We start from the raw sequence: 27,552 nt of genomic DNA, 5'->3' as shown, positions 1-27,552 counted from the left end.
ATTTCTTGCCACCTGGCAGCACAAGGGCCTGCCATTGCTTCCAAGTTGTTATGCAACCAATTGAGAACCCTCAAAACTCATATGCAAAGCCAACTTTAACTGGAATAGGAATAAAAATATGTCAACACGATAGGTTATAAACCTCACGTCGTGTGCTAGTGTCAAACTTACAGGTTTTTATTCTTGATTAGATATTTGAAACCCTTTCAGGATCTTTAAGACTCCCACTATCCTCTTGACATATAAGACTCACTTGTCAAATATTCAAGAGATAGTGCGGATTCTTTATCAAGACAAACACTTCACACAATTGGCCTTAGTTGGTCTTTGTTTTATCCAAAACATCACAACTTACCAATTTCAAATGTACAAGAGTATGATACTTTTACTCTTATATTTGACTAGTGTTAAGAAACCTTCCTTTATATATATATATATATATATATATATATATATATATATATATATATATATATATATGTCACTCAAATTACAATCCTGGAGTATGACTCTAAGATTTGTTTCGGAACGAGGATGACACATCTTCTTGATTTAACCATTTCATCAATTTTTGATTCCTCTTCTTAGCCATCAGAATGCACTTAGAGGATGAATTGTGATAAGGTCTCTTAATCATCAAGATGATCATAAAACATGATACTAAAGTACTCTCCCATCTTTTCAGATTTGAGAAATTTTTATCCTTCTGCCTAATTTGATTCTTCTCTTTCGTTCAGCCATACATTGAAACTTTTCCAATGTATCAGAATTATACTTAAAACGGTAAGTATAACCATATTTACTAAACCTTAGTAAATCATGATGAATAGTCTTATCGATCTTTTGTGGTGCACTTGATCAGTGCACAAGAATGTGTGCTCGATCCCTTAGTCCTTCACTTGACTCACATATACATATAAACAAGGAATTAGTCTTAATTTTCCAAAGATGAAAATTCTCATTCATCATACTATACAACTTGCATGATTCCAAGTTTCTATCCAACTGAAACTTGGGTGATGAGAATCTTTCCTTATTTGGTAAATTTAGACACTACCACAAATGAAAGACTCAAATTCATATTTTCACTATTACTATTAATGGAATCATATAAACAACAATTTTTCACAAATGTCATTGTAAGGATATTTTAAAATAAATAAAATAAAATTTTCCTTTTATTTTAAACTTTGCGGAAAAACTTATCCTTACAGTGCAAAAGCATATGAAAAACTTGTTATCTATTCCTAAGCAATATATCATAACTCCTAAGCAACAACTCAAAATTCTGATCACCGAACCATGCGATCGAAATCCATCTTCGTGATCAGAATCAGCATATACTTCCTTTAAGTTTCTTATTTTCTTTGATTCTTAAAACATCAACATGTGAACTAGTCACATCATGTATAAGAATCTCATATAGGAACTTAATAGAGTTAGATAGTGGACTTTACCCGAAGTAGAGTCAAACTCTTTGACTTTACCAACCTTATGATCCTTTAGGTAAATATGGCAGCTTCGCAACCAATGCCCTTTTTGGGAAGTTGATCTTCTAATAAATTTTTTTTTACTAGTCCTCCAAATCATTGTTGATTTAGCAGCACCAAACAACTAGATAAGATTATTAAGGGTCATATCATAGTCTGTTTCATAGTAGTCCCAAAGGGACTCACTATGTGACTTAGAAAGTGATTGAACGTCCAACTTTCTCAAGACTTTGACACCCAACTTTCCCGGCTTGTAAATATGTGACTTCATCTCCAAGATGTGATCACACATAGACCTTGCTTGCCAATAGGGCTTGAGTGACCTTGAACTTGTGGGTTAGGGAGAATAATTTGAGGAGGTGGTGGAAGTGAAGTTCCAAGAGATTTGGGAAGATCATAGATGTCTGAACTAGACATCTTTTGGGAGATATTCAAGGTAGTTGAGCTAAAGTCCTTAATATAACACCCAATATGAAATATTAAGGCTAGAACCCAACACAATAGTTTTATAACTTGGAAGAGGGACGTCGTAACCCAAACTATAAAATATTTGAAGGTAGGCTAATGACGATTCACCAATTTCCACCATGAAAATGAAATAATTTAATTAGGTTTTACTTGGATTTGAAACTCCTAGATCTTTTGAGATTCATTGAACTATTCAATGACATGTTTCAATCTCGATTGTGCCCTCTCAAATTTTGTGACTGGGATGCCGAGGATCACAAAACAAAGTGTGAATAACCATGCAAATATACTTGGTACCCTTAATATTTACCCCTCAATCGATGTGTCAGTTAACCACACACGCTCCAACGATATTATGATAAACATTTAGTTACCCTTTGCCTACCTTGTTAAATCCAGGTTAGTGTACCGGTTACCCACACACGCTCCACTAACGACTTAAGCAAAGTGCAAAGTGTAATTTCATGGGTTAGCACCAAATTCACATTTTCCTAAGTAACTAAGATTGGGAATTTATAAAAAGTTTAGTTACTTAGTATTTATCATTAATAATTTTAATGAAGGGAGAATTATAGTCCTTGTCCTACCCGTTCGACTAACGACCCTCCACCAGTCAAGGAAGCGGTGGGTGAGAGTGGACACCCATTAAACTGCCATTTTATAGGCAGTAACCTTATACCCCCTTATAGACCGGCTTCGTAAATGAGGCCTACTAATGGTAAGACGACTTGCTCTTATACATATAATATATTAAACTTGTAATATTATAATAGTATAAGGGTGTATTTTAGACATTTAAAATACTTGGTGGTTTAATCTATTAATTAAGCTATACTCTTAATTTAATTAAACTTAAACCATGTCATTATGGAATTATTAATTCTCTTTTAATTAAACACTTTAATTATCTATTAATAAAGTCCATAAGAGTTAATTGAATTATTCAATAAAAACATCATAATTCCAATTATTAAATTCAAAATTAAAACCATTTAATTAATTGTTTAAGTTATGAACCCAAGAGTCTTAGAATTCAATTCTTTTTTTTTTCATAAAAAAACTTTTTTCAAATTCCAAAACTTGAGGGCAAGTTTTGTAACTCTTGAAAACCTTGGATTCCATAACTTATGGAATTAGTGGTGTTTTATGATGAAACTTTCCATGTTGCATAACTTAAGAACAAGTTATGGAATTCTTTAAAACATTAACACCAAGTTTTGTAACTCCACAAAAACTTTGAATCAATTTTTTTTATTAAAAAAAAACTTTCATATCCATAACTTATGGAAGTTTCAAAACTCTTAAGATCACAACTTTAAAAAAGAAAACTTTTGAGCTCCAAAATTTTATGAAAAAAATTGTAACTCCTTAAAACGTTTAGATCAAACTTTTAAAACTAATAAAATAATCATATCGTTTTATCTTTTACTAAATTTGACATAATTCAACTCATATAGCAAATGATTCAAATTTTACAAATAATTAGTTTTTCACAAAAACAAGTAATTATCTTAAAACTTGACAAACGTCATGTTTTTTTCTTTTTTTTTTTCAACTTTGAAAATAAAACATTTGCATCAATATAATAGAAAACAATCCATGAATCTGATACCACTATTGGGTTTTGAGCATTCTAACACTCCTATGGTGTACATGCAACCCTATAAACCTTGGATCTATGTTTTCTCTATTATACATGCAAATAATCAATATTCCAAGGTTTCATCCTAACTAGCATATTATGTAGCAACTATACTACAATGTTATAGTTAGATGACATACTTTTGATGTTGCTTGAAGTCTTGAACTTTAAGAGCTTAGTCCCAATAGTGTGGAAGCCTCAAGTGGAATCACAAATCACCAAAACACCTTGGAAGAACTTGAGAGAATATGTATGCTCACTAAAATCGGCCCACACTTTTTTCACACACTATATATTATGGAGGATTAGGGTTACATCCATGTAAACCCTAATACCCATGACCTTTCATTTCTATAGGATCCATGAGTTAAAAACTCCATGGACTATCCATGAAAGCTTAGCCCAACCTAAATGAACTTGGCCCACTCCATATATATATATATATATATATATATATATATATATATATATATATATATATATATATATATATAAGAGTCCATATTTAATTAGTTCCTTTTGACCACTAAATTAATTCTAGATTAATTCTTGATTAGTACTAATTAAATAATATTATTCCATATTAATAGATTAGAACTTATAATATATTAATATAAATCATAAAACATACTATTCTCAAAAGGCTATCCATATAAATTGTTCCGGTGAAGTGCAACTCAAATGGACCATGCCAAGTCGGGTCAAGTACATACCAATTATAGTTATGGACTTAGACATTAATCCAACAAGAGTATGTAAGAATATGTAGATGCTAATGGTATTATGAGTAATACTTTCAATATGAATATGAGAAAATAATAGGATTATATGCCTTATAATTCTATATATGTATATATGTATGTATGTATGTCTAAACATTAATGGTATTGTGTAGAATAGCTATATGTTAACAGATGTAGCAAAAGATTAAGTACTTAATGATTTAAGTACTAGATGTGTAATAGAAGATCTATTGATGAGATAAAGAGATAACATATCCACGACACAATGTATTATGTGATGAGTCACATAATATAGACAGATAGGTGTGGAAAGATGATTCCATCGGGAATGAGATAGAGGTTCCTTCGGGGATAAGAGTATGATTCCTTCAGGAATGATATGATGATTATAACACCTAGAATTTAGAGGGGTAATTAAGGAAATAAAACATAAATTCTAAAGGTCAACTCGTCGAGTTGAAGGCAAAAACCCGACGAGTAGGAAATATGGGACATGCGCGTTTTGGAAGATCAACTCAACGAGTTGGGGAGGTCCAATTCGACGAGTTGGTGCTGAAATATGAAACCCTGATTTTAAGGGTTTTTCACCTTATTTAAACACCTTAACCTCCTAAGGCTAGCCTCATTTACAACCTCCATCGTCCCAAACCCTAGCCACGAAACCCTAATGCACTTTTGAGAGTTTTGAGCCATTCTTGGTGCATTCTTTGAGGTTTTGAAGAAGAAGATACTTGAAGAAGGAGCAAGGAAGTGTTGGAGAAGAGTAGATTCAGAAGTCTAGCTTCATTTCTGGTTCATCAAAGGTATAAAGCTCCTACCTTGTCTATTATATGATTAGATCTAGTTTTAGGGCATTTTCTCCATATCTTGGTCCAAGAATGTTAGCTTTTGGGATTTGGACATCCCAAGTGAATACCCTTTCGGATCTAGGGTCTACAAGGGCTTTCATGGCATATAGGTGCAAACTTTATGGCCATTGAAGCCCCATGCAAGCTTTAGGATGTCATTTTGGCCTTTTGAGCTCCAAAAGGCCATGCATGGAAGGAAAGTCAGAGACTTTACGTGTTCATCTAGTATCTAAGGTCCAGATCTCTGTTTGTACACCTTATCTTGTGGTATGAATGACTTTTGGATCAAGATCTAGGTATTAAGGAGTTAGGGTTTGAGCTAAATCCATTAAGGAATGCTATTAACGGGTAAAGTTAGAATCTTTACCCTTAAAATGATATTTTCAGTATGTTTATGAAGTATGGAGCTTAGAACTGAAGAGTAGTGACTTAATCCATTGAGAGGGAGCAACAGACTGAAGAACTCGACGAGCTCACATAGGAACTCGACGATTTGGGTCGAATTAGGGTTTTGCTGGATTGAGAGAGGCGATGAGGGAGGACAAAATGAAATGTTAAGGTCCTTAAATAGGGTGCAAACCCTAAAAATTATGGTTTTGCTCTGACAGCTCTACTCGTCGAGTTGAGGCTTCTTAACTCGTCGAGTAGACATCAAGTCTCGCGTCCAAAAATCCCATTTCTACTCGACGAGTTTGGGGCCTCCAACTCGTTGAGTCCCTTTGCAAAAGTGAATAATTCTTATTAACATACATACCCGGAACCTGACGTTACAACATGTGTGCTAGATACCCCTTGTATTGGACTATGGATATGGATAACTAGTTCTTAGATCGATGGTGAGAGTCTTACTTAACTGGACAATGAAAAAGGAAGTATCTTTTTCCTATAGAACATTGATATGGGAGTCCCATATTCTCTATAAACTTGATGAGAGTATCCTTAAGTGTCCACAACCATTTATCGTTGTGAGTTTGGACTTTTAAGATTGACATGGGTGGGATAGTTTCATGCATTGCATTACCTATTTGAGTTGTTTCTTTATAAAACAAATCTTTGAAAAAGTATAAACTTTTGTTTATTGGTTTTCATTTGATTATCAAATTCGAATGTTTTGAACTTATTTGAGTATATATATGTATGTGATTTTGGGGTGGGTTTTGATTGTTGAGATTGGGTAATCAAGTCAAAACTACTTGATTGTTTATCTATTTGTGAAGTTTTCACATTTATAACAATGTACTTTGGATTTTGTTAGATTTTACCCCTGTTATCTGTTAAGATTTTTTATTTTTTATTTTGATAAGGTACGGGTTTTACATTTGGATATGATTTAAGTGTTAAATAATATTCTAATTCTATGATGTTAAACCTTGGAATTGTACTCACCAGGCTCCCCAAAGCTTAACCTACTTGTTTATGAAATTTTCCAGGTTAAAAAATGTTGGTAGATGTATTAGAGGATTAGCAATTGTTGGACATTTAGAAGAGTGATACTGTTTTCTGTAACTTAAATTGTGGTTATGATATCTTAAGGAGACACATTCACATGTTTTTATAAATAAAACTGAACTGTGTTTTGCAAAATTTTATTTTGGGATTGGTTTCCGCAAACTAAACATTGGAACTTCTTTTAAAATGTTTTAACTAAATGAACTTTAAAATAGCCCATGCAAGGGGTGCTTCAAAATTTGCTGAGACAAAGTGGGGAATTAACGTCATGGATTTTGACTATTTTGTTTATCATTGTTTTTTTCGATTACTTCCACGTCCATAATCATGAGTGCTGACATGAATAATTGCAGGAGATGAAAAATGGTCACCATGAACAGGTTATTGGTATGCAACAAGGACAATATTTGTTCTCCGAAGAGAAGCATTGAACTATTTATATAAATGACAGAAGCGGTGGTCTATGATGAATAATGCTTGAAACATTGTTAAAGCGGGACAAAAGGTCGTTAATATTGTAAATAACCAAGTTTTTCTAGTACTTTAAAGTCGAAATCTTGATTCTCTAGTAAGTTGGCTATACCCTTGATCTTTGAGTAATACGTTGTAACCGAAATCTCTCCCACGGTGATATAGTGGAGTTCACTATCATGGTGCCACTAATATGCTCACTTACAATGGATTCTAATTTCTCTCATTTATTGTCCATAACTTTTAGAGTGAGATAATCATAGGTGTCGTCAATATGATCACTTATGTCATAAGCATCGCAATTAGTAAAAAATAGTTCTTTCTCTATGAGTCGTAGTTGAATTGCTCCAAGTTTAGAACCAATGAGATGTGAGTCTTTATCTTCGTGATACCACACACTTTAAGATGTGTTAGTGTTGCGGCAACCATAGACGAAGTGTTGAGATATTACAAAAGACTAGTATTGAGTTGATTAGGGTTATGCTATGAGATATAGTGGCGACCCGGAAGAGAGAGAATAAATGTGGAAGGACATAATAGAAAATCAGATATATTAGGAGAATACTGAGGGGGACTTTGATACCATATTAACGTATGATATGCATTGCCTTTCAAATGAGTAAAAACTAGGTTTATATATAAAGATTATCCAGGATATCAAAGGGACAGACTTTATACACATGTTTTATATACAAATACAAACATATACATATACACTAATGGATCCATATAAACATATGGTTGTCTTTTGGTGACATACCAGATCACCACTATCCAATTTCGTTTATATTTCATGTCTTTCTTTCTTACTTGTGTTCATTATACCAGATCACACACGTTGCTTCAATCACCGTGGCAACATGAGTCATTACTTTATCCCATTTACATAAGTTATTTTCATTAGTCACCAGAGTCCTTATTCATATAGTTTCGAGAGGTTTGTAGTGTGTATTCATACTTCATACTTTATGGGTTTCCTATGTTGGTTAGTACATACCCATCATATTCCTTTAATATCTAGTCATTCTTCATCATATTCACATTCTTTATCGTTATTATATAACTAACAATTCCATTTAGATGCTCGAAAGATACAAATAAAAAGATAAATAAAGAAGATCTTCTTATTTTTATTTTGTCCGAAGTGTCTTTTTGGCCTCGCCCGGTCAATACCCTACCGAACATTTTTTTTGTTTTAACGAATTCCATATATTTATAGGTATAAGAAACATATTATAAAAAGATACTTAATTTGGTATCTGTGTAAGAATTTCCATTGTGAGGTTTACATATACTTATCGTTTTTGTTATAATGAAAACTGAAAGGATTAAAAATCAATTAAGTATGTTTTTTAGTTTTTTATGTCATTAGGCAACTCCAATTTATACACTTGTTCCGTATATATCGGCTCGTTTTTTGGTGGATTAACATCACGTGGTCCTTTGATGCAAATAAAGAAATCGTTTTGGTATCATCAAACCAACAAAACAAGGGTTAACCGTGTAGTTTGTCTGCAAACAAGATAAATAGATACATGCGACGATCCTAGATGTACCCTTTAGCGACAAGGGGAACCGGGTAAAAAAAGTCGTAAACATAATGTCCACATAATTTAAAATGGTAAACAATTTAGATTAGACATAACAAGTTTCATTCAATAGGGAATCTTACTTAAATACAAGGCACATTACTTATATGTAATTATTCCAATTAATAAGCACATGATTCCCTTGTGATCCATTTTCAAGGAGGTTTCTTTAATATTAAAGGATGTTTATGTCGAGTAAAGTGTGTCAAATCATATGCTAAGTCTTTTAAAAAGTAAAAAATTGTAATGATTTAAATAAAAAAATAACATAAAAATCTAAAAAGACAACACCTTTTCTTGCAATTTGTCTTAAATATTTACCTATATTGGTGTAATGTAAAGTAAATTGGGAAAAAAATATTTGGTGATTAGAACCTTTTATGGAAAGGAGTGAGAGAGAGAATAGAAGTAAACTAGAAACCCTTTTTCTAACCAGAAGCCTGTCCATCGGCACGCGGACCTCAACAGACCATGATTGCCATTTGTCCATACTCTCCACTGATCACCTTCTCTCAAAATATTATTCAATCCTCCCTCCGTCATCCATGGCGGATTCCACCTTCTTGTTTCTGACGCACACCTTACAATATTTGGATAATAAATCATGTCGGTAGCCTAAATACAACTTTCAACGCATTTATTTTGAATTTGAAAAACATGCACCTCTTCTTTCGTCTTCTTCTACAAATCTCTGTGCAAACACATGCCAAAATCACACATTTCGATATTTTATTGCTCTGAAGGTTGCTGTACTACTATCGATTTCTGCTTCGCTGATTCTCACTGTCTATCTATCTACTACATTTAATTAATTAATGCTTCAAGATTTCCGCAATCCCAACTTCAGTTTCTCTCTCTTTCAAAATTTTAACACCGGCATCGTTTATCCCTCTCCATTAATGCGTTTGCAGACTGCGATGTTATACATGTATGGAAGCGTATTCATAGATCTGGCAAGTTTTGATATGGGTTTAGAAGTCCAGGTGCAGCAGAGACAATGATACGAAAACTGGGTTTAGGGTTTGGGGGGCGATTGATGATATTGTGTTACTGACATGGGCTGCAGACCTTCCAAAGTTGACGATTTGCCATTGGTGATACGTTGTAGAGAGAGGAAGAGATTGATCAAGTCCGCCGCGGATTACCGGTACGATTTGTCTTCCTCGCATCTGGCTTACTTTCATTCTCTTAGAGACATCGGTTTTGCACTTTCTCGATTTGTTGATGAACAGCTTGTAATCCCCTCACCCTCTCCATCCTCCCCGGTACTGACATTGCCATCTGACCAAGGTAAGACTAAAAACAATGGCTCCATGTCTTCTGGTTCGATTTCTCATATTCATTCCATAGATGGTGGAAATGGGGATTCTGAATCTGATCTGAGTTCGTCTCTGGATGGCCATATTCATCTGCATGATAGTGGTGGTTTTGAAAATGAAAAACCCCGATCTTCCTCGCATAATCGGCCCCATCACTACAACGAATTGGATTCAAATGACCCTTATGTAATGAACAGAGAGCCACCACCCTATCAACCTCCCTGGGGACCAAACCAAACAAATTTCAGTGATCCTTATGCAATGAACAGAGGACAACAGCCCTATCAACCTCCTTGGGGCGACCCTTATGTTGTGAACCCAGCTGCATTCCCATATCAACCTCCTTGGGGACCAAACCAAACTAGTTGGGGTGAGAATGACCCTTACGTGATGAACCCATCTGCTTCACAATATCAACCTCCATGGGGAGCATATCAAGAGAATTTTGATTCTCACAATGAATATGGTGGAAATCCCAATTCAAATCAGTATGCTTCTTATATGAAAAAATCTGCCCCAGCTACCCGCACTGTGATTCAACCAGAGGAAGCAAGGGGCTTTCAAGAAACTAGGCAATGGCCTGATCCATCACAATATAATCCATATGGGTATGGGTTTTCTTATGGAGGGGCACCAGTACCACCACCCCAAGAACCTGAAAAACCCAAAAGTCCCCCACCTCCTCCTCCACCCAAGGATTCTGATTATCTTAACTTTTTTGATGCGTATGATAACGGGTATCCTGGTTATGGATACGGATATGGATCCATGGTTAGTAGTCCAGATTCAAGTGAAGTGAGAGAGAGGGAGGGAATTCCAGACTTGGAAGAAGAAACAGAAACCGAGTCCAATCATGACGAAGTTCTCAAGAGGCACACCACTAATAATATAAAGAGAAATTTAGGTGAAGGCACATCAAGATCAGTTGGATTAGAAGATAATGTAGGTAGTTCATGGAGGGAACATTCTAGAAGAATCCCACCAAGAAAAAGTGAAATGGAAACACATGATGAAACTACTTTGAATTCAGTAGCATCGGAAAATAATGAGGGAGCACAATCTGTTGAAATTGAAGTAGACAGGCATAGTCCTGAGACAGTTGTTTCACAAAGCATGGGGGAGGGGTATGAGGGTAAAAAGGGAGTTAGTTTTGATGTAGATGAGGAATCGATACATGAGATTGAATCCTCAATGTTAAGTAGTTTGACAACATTATCTGTTCATGGTTCTCGGGATCTTCAAGAGGTAGTTAATGAAATCAAGGATGAATTTGAGGTTGCCTTTGGTTACGGGAAAGAGGTTGCCTTGATGCTTGAAGCAGGGAAGTTGCCATATCAATCAAGGTTTGCAGTTCTTAAGGGTAAACAACATTTGATTTTTGTCACCATGATAAATATTCATACGATTTTTTTTTTTTTTTTAAATCAGATCTCCCTGTCGTAGGGCTCTGTTTCGCTCTGATTCTTTTATGTTGGAGCTCTCTGTGGTCGTTTTTGTTTCATGGATGTTTAGTGTTCCTTTTTTTTTGCATCTAGTGATTGTTGTCCACTGAAATGGACCTGCTTCTAGTGATCTTACTGGAATATTGCATCATAGTCTGATTTTTCCTATTACAGCATTGTACTTTCAGTTTTCTTTTTCTTAAGGCGCTGCCATTTGAAAGTTTCAAACTTTTCTTATAGGAAATTATACCCAATTATAGCTGTGAAATTTGCTTTTTATATGACCATGGCTATAGTTGGGCATTTGGGTATTTTTTTCAAAAGTACTGTGTTGTAACAAGAAAAATATTGAAGTATGATGCTGTAATAAACTAATAAATAAATCAACAAAAGTACATTACTATTCTTGCATTTAACCCTTTCTTTTAATCACGAAAAAGAAAAGCCAATGTCCTGAGTCTGCCTGCAGCAACAAATATATATATATATATTTCCCTGTATAGAAGTGAGCATACAGAAGCTTGCAATTTCTTGCATTAAGCCTTTTTTTCATTATGCAGTTCCGAAGTCGCATTGACATTGATGTTTTATAAAACTGTATCACATACTAATATATATATATATATATATATATATATATATATATATATATATATATATATATATATAATGTTATTTTGCAGTGGTCTTATCCAAGATTCTGTATCCTTTAGCATCTTCAGAGCATCCAATACAATCTGTAAGATCGTGTTCTCGGGTAACAAAATTAGCAGGATCTTATAATGTGGATGCAGTTCCCAATGTTAGGTCCATCAACCTTTCTTCTACTTTGGAGAAGCTATATGTATGGGAAAAGAAGTTATACAAGGAAGTAAAGGTAATATCTTTGTCATTACTATTGCTCCTTGTTCTAATAGGATGGATGCTATTCAATATATGCATAACATTGTGTACTTTCCATTTTTTTTCTTATTAGGACATTCTACTTTGAAAAATCTACCCAATTATAGCAATTTTTTTTTCTCATTAGTACAATGGTTTAATAGGACTACATGAAAGTAGAATGCTATAATAAACAAACAAATATATGAAAGCTAAATACAAGAAATAGGAATGTAGTTTCATTTATTTGTTTATTATATCATCTTACATTCATGTAGCCTTATTACAACATTATATTTTCAATATTTTTCTTAATAAGGAATTGTACTTTGGAAAAGGGTTAAGGTTGAAATTGGCCCTCCAATTATCGTTTAAACTTTTTTTTTGGAGGTCCAATGTCATTTCACTTTCAAAATTGTATCCATTGCACCATGTGATGTGCTATAGCAGGTTACCCAGCTTTTTTAATCTACAAATTTGCCCCGAAATTTTAGTTTTTATGTCCCAACTTGTTTTACATAATTTGTTATTTTAGTATTTCTTTTTGTTTTATTTTTTTAGTAATTTGTGTTAAATTTCTGAATCAATTTTTGTTATGTTTTCATCTTTTACAACTTCATTTTGCATGTTTTTTACAACTTTGTTTTGACATGTTTTCACGTTGTTTTTTTACTCTGTTTTTACATTGTTTATTTTAAGATTATTTATGTAAAAAAAGCATAAAAACGTGTAAAAAAACATGTAAATGAGACCTAAAAACGAAGTTAAATGAATTTACAAAAAAAAAAAAACGTCGAGGCAAATTTATAAAAGATTAGTTGGAGGGCTTATATAAAAATTGGTTTGTATTTGAATGACATTGCTATAATAAAGTAGGATGCTATAATAAAGAAATATATGAAAGTATGTTGCTATTTCTTGCATTTAGCCCTCTGATGTATTTTTATATTGAATGAATCATAAACATATGGCTTCCATCTTTAAAGGAGAGAGAAACACACTTGGTTCTTGATTGTTGAGACTATGACCTTCCAACCTTGTACTTATTATATATCTGTAAAACTGAAAACTCTTCTCCCTTGTATTGGGAACTAACAAGTGTTAAAGTAGCAAAATAGTTTACACATTGTTTATGTTCAACATTCAATTCTGAACATGAATAAACTTCCTGCCTTGATATTACTAGGTACTTTATCAAATTTAGAATCTACATCAATTAACTAAATGCAAGAAATAGCAACCTACTTTCTTATATCTGTGTATAATAGCATCATACTTTCAATTCTTTCTATCACTCACGGCTCACCTCATTTTTTTCTTTTCTTATTAAGGCATCGTATACTATATTGCATTGTGCTTTCAAATATTATGTTACTAATATGAAAAATCTATCCAGTTAGAGGGAGTGAAAATTGCTTTGTATTTGGTGGGTAGATTTCTCAAAGAACAATGGTGTAATAGGAAGAAACGAACATGGACTGCCATTATACTTCAGTATGCCTATTTTAATTTTTAGCTGAAATTATGTATCCTTGTTACTGTATAATAATTCTAGGGAGCTAAAGTCTAAATCTAAAAGAAATTGAAAAAAAAACCATTTTCCTTTTGTACAAAAGGGAAACATTCCAAGCTAACCAGGATTTTTGTATCATTATCATCTTAATATTTAAATACAAGGCATACCAACCTACTTTTTTGTTTTGTCTTATAGCATCCAAATGTCATTTCTGTCTATCACATGCCAGCATTGTATTTTTCATATTTTTTCTTAGTAAGGCATAGTTTATAGTACTATGAAAAATCTACTTAATTGTACTAGCATTTTACTTTCATCTTTTTTTTTTTTGGACATTATTCTTGGAAAAATTTACCCCATTATAGCACTGAAAGACTAGGTAATTTTGTTGCAAATTGCAATAGAATTAGAAGAAAAAAAATAAAAATAGGATGCTCTAGTCTATAATAACTGATACATGAGGTGGTTTTAGGATGAAGAGAGGCTGAGGGTAATGTATGAGAAAATGTACAAGAGACTGAATGAATTGGATGCAAATGGAGCAGAATCTAGTAAGATCGATGCTGCACAGGCTTCTATACGAAGGTTGATGACTAAACTAAACGTATCCATCAAAGCCATTGATGCCATATCTACCGAGATACACAAAGTCAGGGACAAAGAACTGCAGCCACAAGTCAGCGACTTGATCTACGGGTGGGTATCAATATCATCATCATTTGTCAACCAACATCTTCTTCTTTTTCTTCTTCTAATAATAATAATAATAATGATTATGTTATTATATATATATATATATATATATATATATATATATATATATATATATATATATATATATATATATATATATATATATCTACAGACTGATAAGAATGTGGCAAGCGATTGTGAAATGCCACCGAAAACAATTCGAAGCTCTCATGGAAAGCAGAAGCCGAACTTTACGAACAAACACAACAACAACAAGTATTGAACAAGATTCCAACTCCAGAGCTGTAGTCGATCTTGAAACCGGACTCGTAACATGGTCCCAACATTTCAACAACTGGATCAACGCCCAAAAATCATACATCGATTCCCTAAACGGGTGGCTAAACCAATGCATCGATCACCAACCGGAACTAACCATCGATGGCGTGGTCCCTTATTCCCCGGCCCGTCTCGGGGCCCCACCAATTTTCATAATCTGCAACGATTGGCACCGCGAAATCAAATCCGTTTCCCAAGACCGCGTCTCCAAAGCTATACACGGGTTTGCGTCTAATCTGAGACAGTTGATGGAGAGGCAAGATGATGTGCAAAGGATTATGGTGAAAAATGAGTATCATGCAAAGGATTTGGCCGGAATCCGGAAGAAGACTGGTGGCGGGTTGCCGGAAAAGATGAGTGGGCCAATGGTTCCGTCGGAAAGTGGGGTGGTGGAGGAGGAATGGGCGAGGCATAAGGAGGCTATGAAGTTGGTTGCTGGTGGTGGTGGTTTGAGTAGTTTACAAGGTGGTGTGATTCCAATTTTTAGGGCTTTAGAGACTTTTACTTGTGATGCGTTAAAAGCTCATGAGCAGGTAAGACTGCAAGGCTAAATTAGGAAATTTGTGGGAAGAAGCTAATTTTAAAATGAATTCTTTTGGTAAGACTAGAGAGTAGACAGTAGTAGTAGTTGTAGGATATTATTGAACATGTTTGGGTGTTGGGTGTTGTTAGCCATTCCTTTTGAACCATCATAGTCTAGACTAGACTAATGTACAGACATATTGCTGATATTTTTGTTTTAAATTAGTAAAACCTTAGACAGAAATTGGTTGATTATTATTGCAAGGTAAATTGTACAAGATTTTGTAAATTATGGTTGTTATATTATATAGAGTCAATTTTATTCTTGTTATCTTTCTTTTAATTTATTGTTTCATTTGGATTACTGTTTGTCCTACCATAGCACCTACAAGGTGAAAGTTTGATAGATATTATCTTAATTCAAGTATGGATGGATATTGCTTCTTTATTCTGGAATGGATATACCCTTTTTCGTATGTCACCCCCTTAATATGTAAATGATTATTAAAATAGGCTTTGGATACAAATTCATCATCTTCAAATACTAAACTACTATTAGCCCAGATTCAATTCAAACACTCTAGAAACCAAACCTAGATTGCCTCAATCTTCAAAGAGTTCATCTCATGTCATGTTTATTCATGATGACATCCATATTACGTATAACTATTCCCAAACAGAAGAATATTTACATTCAATTTCTAGACATTTCATAAAATTTCAGTAATTTAACAAAAAACAGACTTGCATCATCAACTTAAAAATAAAAAGGAATAAAGAAAATGACTAAATAACAATTTGTTTTCCGTTATTTGTATATTATAACATCATACTTTCATTTTTTTCCTTGCAACATTGTATTTTCAATTATTTTCTTATTAAGGATTGTATTTTTGGAAAAAAATACTGAATTATTGCAATATACAACCAACTTATTTCGTATCATAACGTTATAATTTAAAGAATCTTACCAACTATAGCAGTGAAAATTATTTTGTATTTTAGTTAGGGTTGTTAAATCGGACAATTATGTAATATTTTTTTTGTCTGACACGTAACACAATGCCGTGTTCCTTTTACATCATACTTAATCATACAAAACATGATAAAAAAAAGATAAGAAACATATGTTAATATTGTGTCAAATCTGTGTCGAGTTTTGATCATAAACACGACAGTACCTCGTGTTTTTTTACACTAAATACGAAAACAAAATTGAATTTCAATTTCTTGTCATGTCAACACCCCTAAATTGGTACATTACAAGCTATAACTAGGTAAAATTTTCCATGCACAATGTTGTAAAAGGAACAAATGCATGCAAGATGTTACAATAAACAAATCATTAAAAGTATATTGCTATGTCTTGAATCTAACCCTAAAAAGCGTAAAACTGCCATCACCTTCACTTTTTTTGTACTTTCAGTCAACCAAACAAAGGTTGCCAACAAATGATGGAGGGTTCGATATCTTTTGTCCATGGAGGGCCAATTGTCGACACTCTTTTGTCCATGGAGGGCCAATTGTCGACACTCTTTTATCGATGGAGGGTGTGGAAAACTATTGTATGGGAATTTCGTCTTTTTCGATTGGTTCGTTAAAGATATTTTAGCGTTTAGGGTTCAAGGCTTTTATTTGCGCCTTGATCTCTTGTGATTCGTCCCCTTTCGTGCAAAGCTTGACGTTTTAACAACTCGAACATCACCATGCTTAATATGTTTTCTTTTTGTAGCATAAACTGAATCACCATCAACACCCACACGAAGCCGGTGGCTTTTAGGCCTTAATGATCTTCTAAAATGGTTTCTTTTATGGTCTCTTGACGACAATCTCCTTCGACCATTGTTCCTATAAGAAAAACTTGTTTCCATGTCTGTTTCTTCATCGCTTCCATTAATACTCATGTCAGCCATTTCAATGTCTCTCCTGCGTCTTCTCCTTTTACCCTTGGCATTACACAACATATGACACAGAAATTCGCATCCTTGTCCCCAGGCCGAGAAAAATGACCAGATGCATGCCCGTACAAGTTTCCATATCATATGAAAAATGCAGTGATATATTCCAATCTTGTATAAAAAGTAGAAGAATAGTAAAACTGCAAGCATATTGATGAACAAGTAAAGGGTTAAATGCTATTCAATGTTTCACCTTTTTCCCAGTTTATAAAACAAAGTGGTGAATGGAGCATAAGATCGATGTGTACATTGGGTAAGAAGTAAACTTAGTTCTTAGGTATGCATGAAGTATACATACATATGAAGAAACTCACCGACGAAAACCAGAAGTGAAACCGCACACAATTTGATTAGATGTTGAATGCAGAAATTTTCGATGTAACAAACCAAATCCCATGTTGGACCGCACAAAGAGCTGTCAGTAATTGTAAATTAACCACAAAAATCAGTCACCAACTGATAAAACTGAATTTAGAATGATAAATATCATCAAAGAAAGATACATATACATGCATGGTGCGAATGTTTCCTAAAAGAAACTGCATCAAAGAACATAAAAAAGAAAGATGATGGATTTTTACTTGCAAGACTTGCCGGAAAGAAAATCGAGTGGAGCACCAAATATACTTCCAACTACATGACCGACTCCAGAAAATAATGCCCCGACTGGATTCCACATGATGAATTTCCCCGTGGATCGACGTCTTCAAGATTTTGATTTTGGGAAATGGAGACAAATTAAAATGTGAGGAAGGAGATTAAAAAATTGTTTTTGGCGGTTATAAAACTTAATCCTACAACCGTACTCTGGTAGTTTTCTTCATCATCACGATACGGAGGCTAGCTTCTTAGTTGGTAACTGTCCTAACCACGACCTAGAAATCGGGCCTATACTATGTTTAATGTTTCTATCTTTCTCTCAGTATACTGAATTTGCTTCATTTGATGTCACTTGCGGTGTGCATGCTTCATGGAATTCGCGTCGTTGGTGGTTACACCGATTATCGATCATTGTCGGTGCTTATGCCTTTATACTACCTATGTTTTCTCTCTTTGGTTTTGATTGGTCTCCTCGATCCTCAAATTAATTAACGTCGTTTTGAGGGCAGGTAAATTCTTGTGTTTTTTAAGATTTGTAATTATTGTCTTGAAAAATTAAGGGTTAAACGAAATTAACCATCCCTGCAATTGTAAATTATAATCAGAGTTTGGGTTCTGTGTACGGAAATCCAAAATCTGATCAGTCTAGTGGATTGGTATTTCCGATTTCCTTTGTTGTCTCTATTCAAACTCTTCGGGATGAGTCCTATGAGGTTGACGATGGAGTAATTCTCCTTCAATCATTCAGTTAACTGAATTGGGATTAAACTAAATGTCAAGGAGAAAAATCAATGAAAGGCATGTCTCTGATCACAATCACCATTGATGTTTTATCTGATTTATGTTGAATTTGCTACTTGGGTTAGAAATCATTCCATCTATCACACACATGTTTACTACTCAACCTGGAAGTGGCCGATAGGAAGTCAATTCAACACTTTCCATTGGTTGAATGGCAGACTCAAAGCAATGTAAATGACAACGAGGTGATTATAGGATTTTGGTTGTAATATTTTGTGCATCCAAATGACCATGTGAACAAATCCCAGTCCTCAAATGATACATTTCCAGCTGTAAGCTTCTAGAAGACACTCATGAAAATTTATTCATTATACATTTCAAGACTTATTGCAAAGTTAAGCAGTTACATACTTCTTTACAAGCGAAGGTGATTAAACCATTGTGGTGATATCCAATTTAGTCATTTTATAAATAATTAAAATTTTCAAAAAAAAAAAAACTTACATCTTCCAATCTAAGTCTAAAGGATCTCGAGGTTTAATTTATGTGACTATATAAGCTAAGAATTTTAAAATTTGTTACCGTGTAATTGAAAATTACATGTAGATTAACTTGAATGATAGCTCAAACTATTCTTCTAACATCTTTTGATTAAATAATGAAGTCATATTAATATTTTAGAAATCTATTGAAGTATGCTCTTAAAAAACATTCCATCAGAGTTCTACCATTATAGTCGAAGGTGTTCTTGAATATAACACAAGGGATCAAGTTGATTTCCGAAAAATGGTAAAAAAAAGAAGGTAATTGGTGCAACCCATGTTTAAGTATATCATTTTGTAAATTGTAATTGAATTTTTTTTTTTTTTTTTTTTTTTTTTTTTTTTTGTGTTAATTTCATTTTCATAAACACAAACAAGCATGTATACACATATATGTCCAATGTAATGGTTGGCACAATGAGTTCCAAAATTCATGCTCCTTTGGACTATGAGTAGTATAAGGTTGACGAGAGGGGTTAAAATGTCATTTGTAACAAACAATCCATAATTGGTGATGGATCAAAGGGTTCAAATAATTATATCTCTATTAATCAGCTTGGTTTTTTATTTAATTTTTATATAATCTAATTTATGTTAGTGTCTGTGGCAGATTGGCAGAAGATGACAGGTGCAAATTGGATTAGACATAGTTTCTGTCTTCCTTATAATTCAATTTGGGCAGGTATAGTTTCTGAATAAGTTATTGAGATATGTATTTTAAAGACTACTAAATGATCGCAGAGGGTGAAATTTATGCACATCCCAAAGGCTTTTTAGCAGGCAACAATTGATAGTAACTCTCAAGCTGGAGCCATATGTGACTATCTACGTCAATGAATTTGTGTGTATTGCATTTATGTAAGGTTAGTTAGTTGGTTTTATAGAATGATATGATTATATGGAAGAGAAAACAAAGAAATTCGTTTTCATATAGATGCTATTTTGCCTCTTCAGAGAGTTATTCATTTCATTTCTTTTTATTAGTTTATTTATGCATTCCTTTTAGTTTTGTTAATCACGACTTTGATGTTGGCTTATGTATGCCATATATGCAAGACAAGAATACACATGGTAGGTTCCACTATCTTAAACGTTGCAAATGTCTCATGACACAAACAAATCTCCTTGAAAGCATTAAACAATGTAGGAAAAAGTAAAACAAGATACAGAGTGAAAGATGTGAAATGTTCGTATTGTAAAAGACATGTATGGAATTTAATATTAACACTAGAGATGGCCAGGCATATCACATGTTTTTGTCTTTTATTTATGATTTCCATACGTTTCAAAGATGTGGGATACTTGTCTATTTTCATTTATAGCTTAAAATTATACCTTTTATTTTTAAAACTCTAAATTTTATATTCTTTACAAAATGGTGATGTTTCAATGTGTTGTTTGTTTTGTGTTATTTTTTGATGAGTCGGCCGTACTGATTGTCGACCGACTAATAACAATCATCTCAACTATACTAGCTTCGACAATCCTCAAATATATTTAAACACATATCTGTCAGTCTACTTCCCAATTGCTTGCACAAAAAGTGAGTTTGATTCTTGCTTAAGGACCACAAATAATGATAATGATGATACCATTAGAAGTTCTGATTCCTAACATGAATGTTTGTTCCTTTGGAAATTTAAGATAACAATCTTTTTTTTTTCACAAAAAAAAGCTAGGTGTTTATAGGCATTTGAATACAAGAAAGGTGACTACTTCTGTTCCCTTGCTAAGTTTAAGATAGAGGAAAAAAGAAATAAAGTTGAAGACGAGTTAGTATAGGGCTATTAGGCATGTCTTTGTATTTAGTGCCTTGATTTATCTTTTATGCAGATAAAAATCGTTTACGGGTATTTTTGGTTATCAATTTTCCATTTTTAGTCTACATATAAACCCCTTTCAACCCGATTTTTACTAGTATTTTTTGTTATCAATTTTCCATTTTTAGTCTACATATAAACCCCTTTCAACCCATTGATTCCTTTTTGGCCCCGCTCTCAATTTCTCAATGTTTTTTCTATAAATTTGTCATATCTCCTAAAAAAATAAACTCAATTATCCCTTTTCTTTTAAAGTTGGACATGAAGTAAGAATTAAAACTACTTCATATCATTATGAGTAAATTACACGAATCGTCCCTCGTCTAGGTGTCAAAATGCACGTTCAATCCCTATTTTCAAAAATTAACTCGGATCGTCCCTCATTTGGTTTTAAGTTGCACGTTTCATCCCTCCAGACATAAAAAGACAATTTTGCCCTCATTTATTTCTTTTATGATTTATTTTTCATTTAATTGTTATTAATTAATTAATTATTGTTTTTTATTATAAAAATTAATTAATTATTGTTTTTTTATTATAAAAATAAAAGAAAGACTATAAACCCTAAACATATCATCTCCCTTCCCCCGTTTCTTCTTCAGTGTGTCGTCTTCGGTGTGTATCATCACCAGACCATGTCATAAGTTCATCGGAGAAGAAGGAGATTCAGATCGTAGAACTAGGTTCAGATCGAACATAGATTGTCTCCATCGACGAATCTCCTTTGCGTATTCAACCTCTTTCCCACCCTGTATAACCTCCTCCTAAAACCCCCAATCGAACTCCAACTGTGGTGGCGACACATAACGGAAGAAGAGATTACTGGTGGTGGTGATGACCGATATAAAACCCCCAAAGTGAAATCCTTCATGAAACCACCAAAGTTCTTGATCTGAAACCACACATCTCATCCCAATTTCTCAAAACCCTAGCATATGGGTGGCAATGGTGACAACATGTTTGCTCTCTTTCTCTATTTCTCTCTTACCCTCTCTCTCCCTGTGTATCGCATCAACAGACATACACAAGGTGTGTTTGTATTTTGTGTTTCTCTGATAAGGAAGAAGAACGAGGAAACAAATAGCGATGAAGGGTCAAGGATTTAAGGAAAAAAATCAGTGAGATCAAAGGGAGAGAAATCGGTGTGTATATTTCAGGTTTTCAAAAGGATCCAACACCATTTTTGATTTCTGGAATGATTTTGAGATTTTTGAAACAATTTTCTGTTTCTAGGATCATTTGGGTTACAAGTTTCAATTTTTTTTTATTTTTTATTTTCGAGTTCTGGAGAAGAGCATATCGAGAGAGGAATATAAGGGGTGGGTGTGCACATTTCCGATGGAACTCTATTTTCCGGTGGTGGTGATAAGGGGCGGGTGTGCACATTTCCATTGAAACTCTATATACTGGTGGTGGTGCTGGTGGTTAAGTGTTACAAAAGAGGAAAAAATATATATTTTAATTAAAATATTTTTCAGTAATTAAAAATAATTAGAAATGTTAAAAATAAATGAAAAATATATTAAAAAGGGCATTATAGTCATTTCATGTATCGCAAGGGATTAAGCGTGTAAATTTAAATTAACGAGGGATGAAACGTGCAACTTTTAACCAAATGAGGGGCGGTTCGAGTTAAGTTTTAAAAATAGGGACTGAACGTGCATTTTGGCACTTAGACGAGGGACGATTCGTGTAATTTACTCTATCATTATTTACATGCCTTGCCAATTTGGCTAAACAAGTGTTTGATGAGGCAATTTATGAATTAAATAAAAAATACTACGTTGCTATTTCTCCCTTCAAACAAATGTTATCACCTAAGTTAGCAACATCAACATTAACGATAATTTTTATTGTCTTTTTTATTATAAATTATAAATTATATTCGTTATAAATTGTGTTTCATTATGTATTTTCCTTGCACGAATATTAGGTTGTTTGTGATAATCATCAAGTTGATGTTTCTGACAAGCCAATTTATAAGGTAAATAATATTGAGTTCAATAACTCATTCAGATCATGTTTTCTTTACATTCAATTTAAATTAGTGTATATTTAGTTCAATTGTTATTTGTTATGTTTATTATTCATTTTTTCTTTTCTCCAACTAGGATGGTTCTGGTAATATGAAAGATGATGCTATTTTGTATGAGGTTAGACATGAGAAATATATATAATGATGTAAGTTGTAACATATGGTTTGACATATGGTTTTACTTATGTAATTTTCTTATAATTAGGTTGCTTCTAATAATAACAAAAATGATGGTGCTAAAAAATGTGTATCCGAGGAAAAGGATGTGCAAGATAGCGACAGACGTGACAATGTATGATTTAAATTATTTCTTTTTACTAATGTTGCATATTTTGTTAGTTTTTAATTTTTCTTATTGTTCTCATTGATCTATTCAATTAGGTTGGTTATGATACTATTGAAGATGATATTTCTAAGACACCTATCTCCATATGTGGTTTAGAAGATGGTGAAGAAAGTGAAGTAAGTTACAACGTAGTGTCTACAGTTTCTATTATCCTTACGATATGGAACAAAAATTCAACGGTTATTGTCACCTATTTTTCTATATTCCTTTATTTTTTATGATTCTTATTGTCCTTTTATTTTAAAAATAGGTCGCTTGTGATGTTATTGAAGTTGATTCTTTTGAAAAATCGTATATCGGATTCTTAATAACACCAATGAAACGTTGACTTCCACGATCGTGTGAGGAGTCTTCAGAAGATGATATCGTTAGTTGATTTCAAATTAGTTTTAAAGTGTTTTCTAACATTGTTTTCTAGCTTGTATTTCTTTTCCAGATTTTAATTTTCATATCATTGTAGTCCTCAATTTTTTAATAGGTTATTTGAAATAAACTGGATTAAGCATTTTATAAGAGTTTTTAGACATATTTATGGTTCGAGTATTTTAAATGTATGGAATTACATAGTACATTCACGTTTTTTTGTCCTTATGGCGAAAAACGTTATTCTCGGGATACCATACGCCAAATGATCTTATTAGGTTTGTCCTTATGGGTGGTTTTATCTGAACCGATAAGTTGAAAATGTTGACATTAAGCTCTACATTGAATAATATTTCAGTTTTTGAGTCTGACTGTGTTCTTTATTTATGTTATGTATGCAACACAATTATAGATATTATTTCAAGGTACAGAAAGATAATTGGATAGATTTGTCATGTACATAACTAATATTGGAACGAATGAAAGAAATATGCTATAAAAATAAGATAAATCAATATATTGTTTATATATTTGTCAACCTGTCCACCGGACGGGTATGACACTAGTTAACAAGGGACCCTTAACTTTTACATATAGGTGTTCTTTTTTTTTTTCCTATAATTTTTTTTTTACATGCATCAAATATGAATATTGCATACCTTAATCTAGTTATTGCATATCCTTATATCATAATCTACCCATTAAACTAAAAACTCCATAGCTCAACAGCAAATTTATTACAAGTCAAATATTGCTATTATTCGATTGTCACATTAAAAGTACTTTTTATCACAAAAAACTATATTTCGGACACACCGAAAAAGAAGGGGAAAACTACTCTGGAATTCGGAGAAAATGCTTCATTTGTACTAAAAATTAATATATATATATATATATATATATATATATATATATATATATATATATATATATATATATATATATATATATATATATATATATATATATATATATTCAAATGAGAACAATTTTTATTTTGAGAACATTTGAGGACAATTCTCAACCACTCGTTTAATCTTTTTATAATTTATATTTTATTTATTTCATAATTATTAATTTGATAAATAAAAATATCATCCCCACCCACTCACCCCACCCTATCAGATGTGTAGTTTTCTCTCCGGACCACCGTTGAGACCACCGGGCCTTCACTCGAATCAGTCGGTTTCCGATTTCGCCCCACTAACGAGGAGATCATCGTACACTATCTCTGTCGTAAGTCTCAATCAACAATAAAGTTCGTTGGTGTCGCTCCTCCACCATCAATTGTCATCGATGTTGATCAATCTCTACAAACATGATCCATGTGAGCTTCCCAGTACATTTTTGTTCAAGTTTATACATCTTATGCACAATCTACAACTCATTTAAGCATAATTACTAATGATAGTGCCCTAAACCTCTCCAAAAATTGTTTGTTCGTACTTCTAGTTTATATATATAGTTTTTATTGTTTTAATCATCAATCCATTTAATTCAATTCTCAAAGTTTGAAGAATGAGAATGAATGATTTAGATTAATTTATAAGTAAGGGTTTTTGGCAGGATGAAACTTTGAAATCGATTTAACTTAAATTTCTATCAAAATTCATGCTCTTAATATTGAATTTAGATTTAACTGAATCTATTGACTTTTACTTTTACTTGCTTGCAGCGTGTCCAATAATCTTTGAGTTCATTAATTACTTAATTTTTACTAATAGTTGCAAAGGACCACATTACCTTGTCGATCTCTTATAAATGAGTTCTTTGAATTAGATGAAACCCCTAAAAACATGAAGATCAGATTAGTTGTTCTTATTCACTTGAAAGGAAGGGTTGTATAATGGCATTAAGGGTTCATGAAGGAATCAAGAGGCTAGAACATGACTTGGCAAAATTATTTAGGGAGCAATTATTTGAAATAATCTTTTTAAATTGTTGATTGAGCTCAAAAAATTGAAAAGCACTACCACTGTCAACGAATGTAATGTTGAGTTTAATGCTTTGAGGAATCAAGTTGACTAAGTTGAGTTATTATTGGATCTGTACTTAGTGGGGAGTTTCGACAACTTTATTAACTAAATATGTATGTGTTTGTTGAATGATTCAGTTTTGTTATAGATATGCTTATATTGCTTATGTAGAAGATCAAATTTTCTTAATTGTATAGACTTAAGATACTTGATCTACTTGATCTACTTGATCTTTGTTCCAGAAGTCAGTGTGCTGGAATAAACTTAATTAGTGTAGGAATCAGACTTAAGCTGTCAAGTCCAACGTGGTTCCTAAGATGGTTTTATCCAAGGCTAATGCAAATATACCCTACATAGCCTTCTAGTTTGGTTTATGGCTCTGATTCAATGTGATTCCCAATTGGTGGTGGTGTGTTCTAATGGGCAATCTCCTTAATGTCTCTACTAAAGTGATATCCACGGGTAATACTAAAAGTATAAGAATTGAAAAATGGAATGTTGTCTAAGTATTAGAATATGCTGAAAACATGTATATTGTTCACAACTATCAATAGTTGACCAAAGATTTCCTTAATGAGCTTTAAATAATTATGTCCTGCACTCTTTGCACAAACCATTCCAAGCTGTTCTTGTTTTCAGGCATTGGAACAAGAGAAAGTTGGTGTCTGCAAGAATAACTAATTATCTTGTTTTTTTACTATTTTTTTTTTTTACTTTTTTGGTTTTCTATATTCTTTTATTTTCATGAAACATATACAAAAAGTAGGAAAATTCTTAAGGTTAAATGTAAAAAACTATTTTATAAAGTTTGTAATGTCAAATGTAATTTTTTGATTTTATAAAAACGTAAATATAAAGGAAAGTTAAAATTTTGGTAACATTTTGAGATGTATAGATATTACTAAGACCTGAAAGTTTGTAATAATTATAAATATATAAATTCATTAATATTTCAATATTATTCTAGTATAAGAAAATTATATATGCTATTTAGTTATATTGATTGTCAACTTTTTTTTATAATAAGAAATTTATATATACTATTTAGTTACTTTAATTTAATTTCAAATGTATTGATTTTCATAAAAGAGAATAAAAATTAAATTTTATGGGACCCAATAATAAGTTGAGGAAATATTTTTGTTATAAAGAAGACATGTTCAATTTTGAGATTGATAAGTTGGTGCTGAGGCGGCACAAAAAATAAGGGTTATGGATACATATAAATCACATATGATTTCATGTTTTTCTTGATTCAATAGTTGTTTTTTTGGGTTTTGAGCACTATCACACTCCTATGATGGACATGCAACCCTAGATGCTTTGGATCTAAGTTTTCTCTAATTATACATGCAATTTCGATTTTCCAAATCATACACCCTAACTAGCATGCGGTTGGAGATATACAACATAAAACCAAGTTAGATGAATACCTCTTAATGTAGCTTGTAGTTCTTGGACTTTAAAAGCTTTAGCACCTCAAATGTGATGCCTCTAATGTGTCACAAACACCAAATCCAAGAGGAGGCTTATGAGGAGAGGCTAGATAGCACTAAAATCGGTTATAGTTCTTCTCAAGAATGCATGGGGCCGATTTTAGGGGTTAATGGGATGCTTTTATAGTGTGGGAAAGCCTAGGGTTACATCCATGCAAACCCTAACTCACCATGAGCATTCATATTTCTTAGGCCCTTTGGGTTTAAACCTTCATGGACTATCATATAGGTTTAGCCCATCTAATCAACCATGGATCATTAG

General features: G+C 32.9%; 2 protein-coding genes across 7 annotated transcripts in view; both read left to right on the top strand.

Moving 5' to 3' along the window:
• The first annotated feature begins 9,092 nt into the window (after window positions 1-9,092).
• On the top strand, window positions 9,093-15,744 carry LOC111921569 (protein ROLLING AND ERECT LEAF 2). The gene is made up of 4 exons (XM_052770592.1): window positions 9,093-11,379; window positions 12,145-12,338; window positions 14,332-14,555; window positions 14,725-15,744. The coding sequence occupies exons 1-4, from the start codon at window positions 9,756-9,758 to the stop codon at window positions 15,440-15,442; spliced, it is 2,760 nt and encodes a 919-aa protein (XP_052626552.1). The 5' UTR covers window positions 9,093-9,755; the 3' UTR covers window positions 15,443-15,744.
• Window positions 15,745-24,925: 9,181 nt separating this feature from the next.
• The window catches only part of LOC111921560 (uncharacterized), a 40,457-nt gene continuing 37,830 nt past the window's right edge, over window positions 24,926-27,552 (top strand). For 3 of the 6 annotated variants that reach the window (XR_008231903.1, XM_052770591.1, XM_052770590.1), the window contains exon 1: window positions 24,926-25,145. The gene's annotated coding sequence lies outside the window, so the exon portion shown is untranslated. Of the gene's footprint in view, window positions 25,146-25,493; window positions 25,961-27,552 lie in introns of those variants that run through there. The other 3 variants (XR_008231901.1, XR_008231902.1, XR_002860204.3) reach the window with 3 other exon arrangements.

This window comes from Lactuca sativa, chromosome 4 (assembly GCF_002870075.4).
Source record: "Lactuca sativa cultivar Salinas chromosome 4, Lsat_Salinas_v11, whole genome shotgun sequence".
Lineage (NCBI taxonomy): Eukaryota > Viridiplantae > Streptophyta > Magnoliopsida > Asterales > Asteraceae > Lactuca > Lactuca sativa.
Note: the sequence above shows the minus strand (reverse complement) of the source record. Positions and strands in the feature narration are given on the sequence as shown.

Coding starts and splice junctions, on each gene's coding strand:
- LOC111921569 (XM_052770592.1), top strand. CDS start 9,756: ATGGGCTGCAGACCTTCCAAAGTTGACGATTTGCCATTGGTGATACGT. Junction 12,339..14,331: donor AGTTATACAAGGAAGTAAAG/GTAATATCTTTG, acceptor AGGTGGTTTTAG/GATGAAGAGAGGCTGAGGGT. Junction 14,556..14,724: donor GTCAGCGACTTGATCTACGG/GTGGGTATCAAT, acceptor ATATATCTACAG/ACTGATAAGAATGTGGCAAG.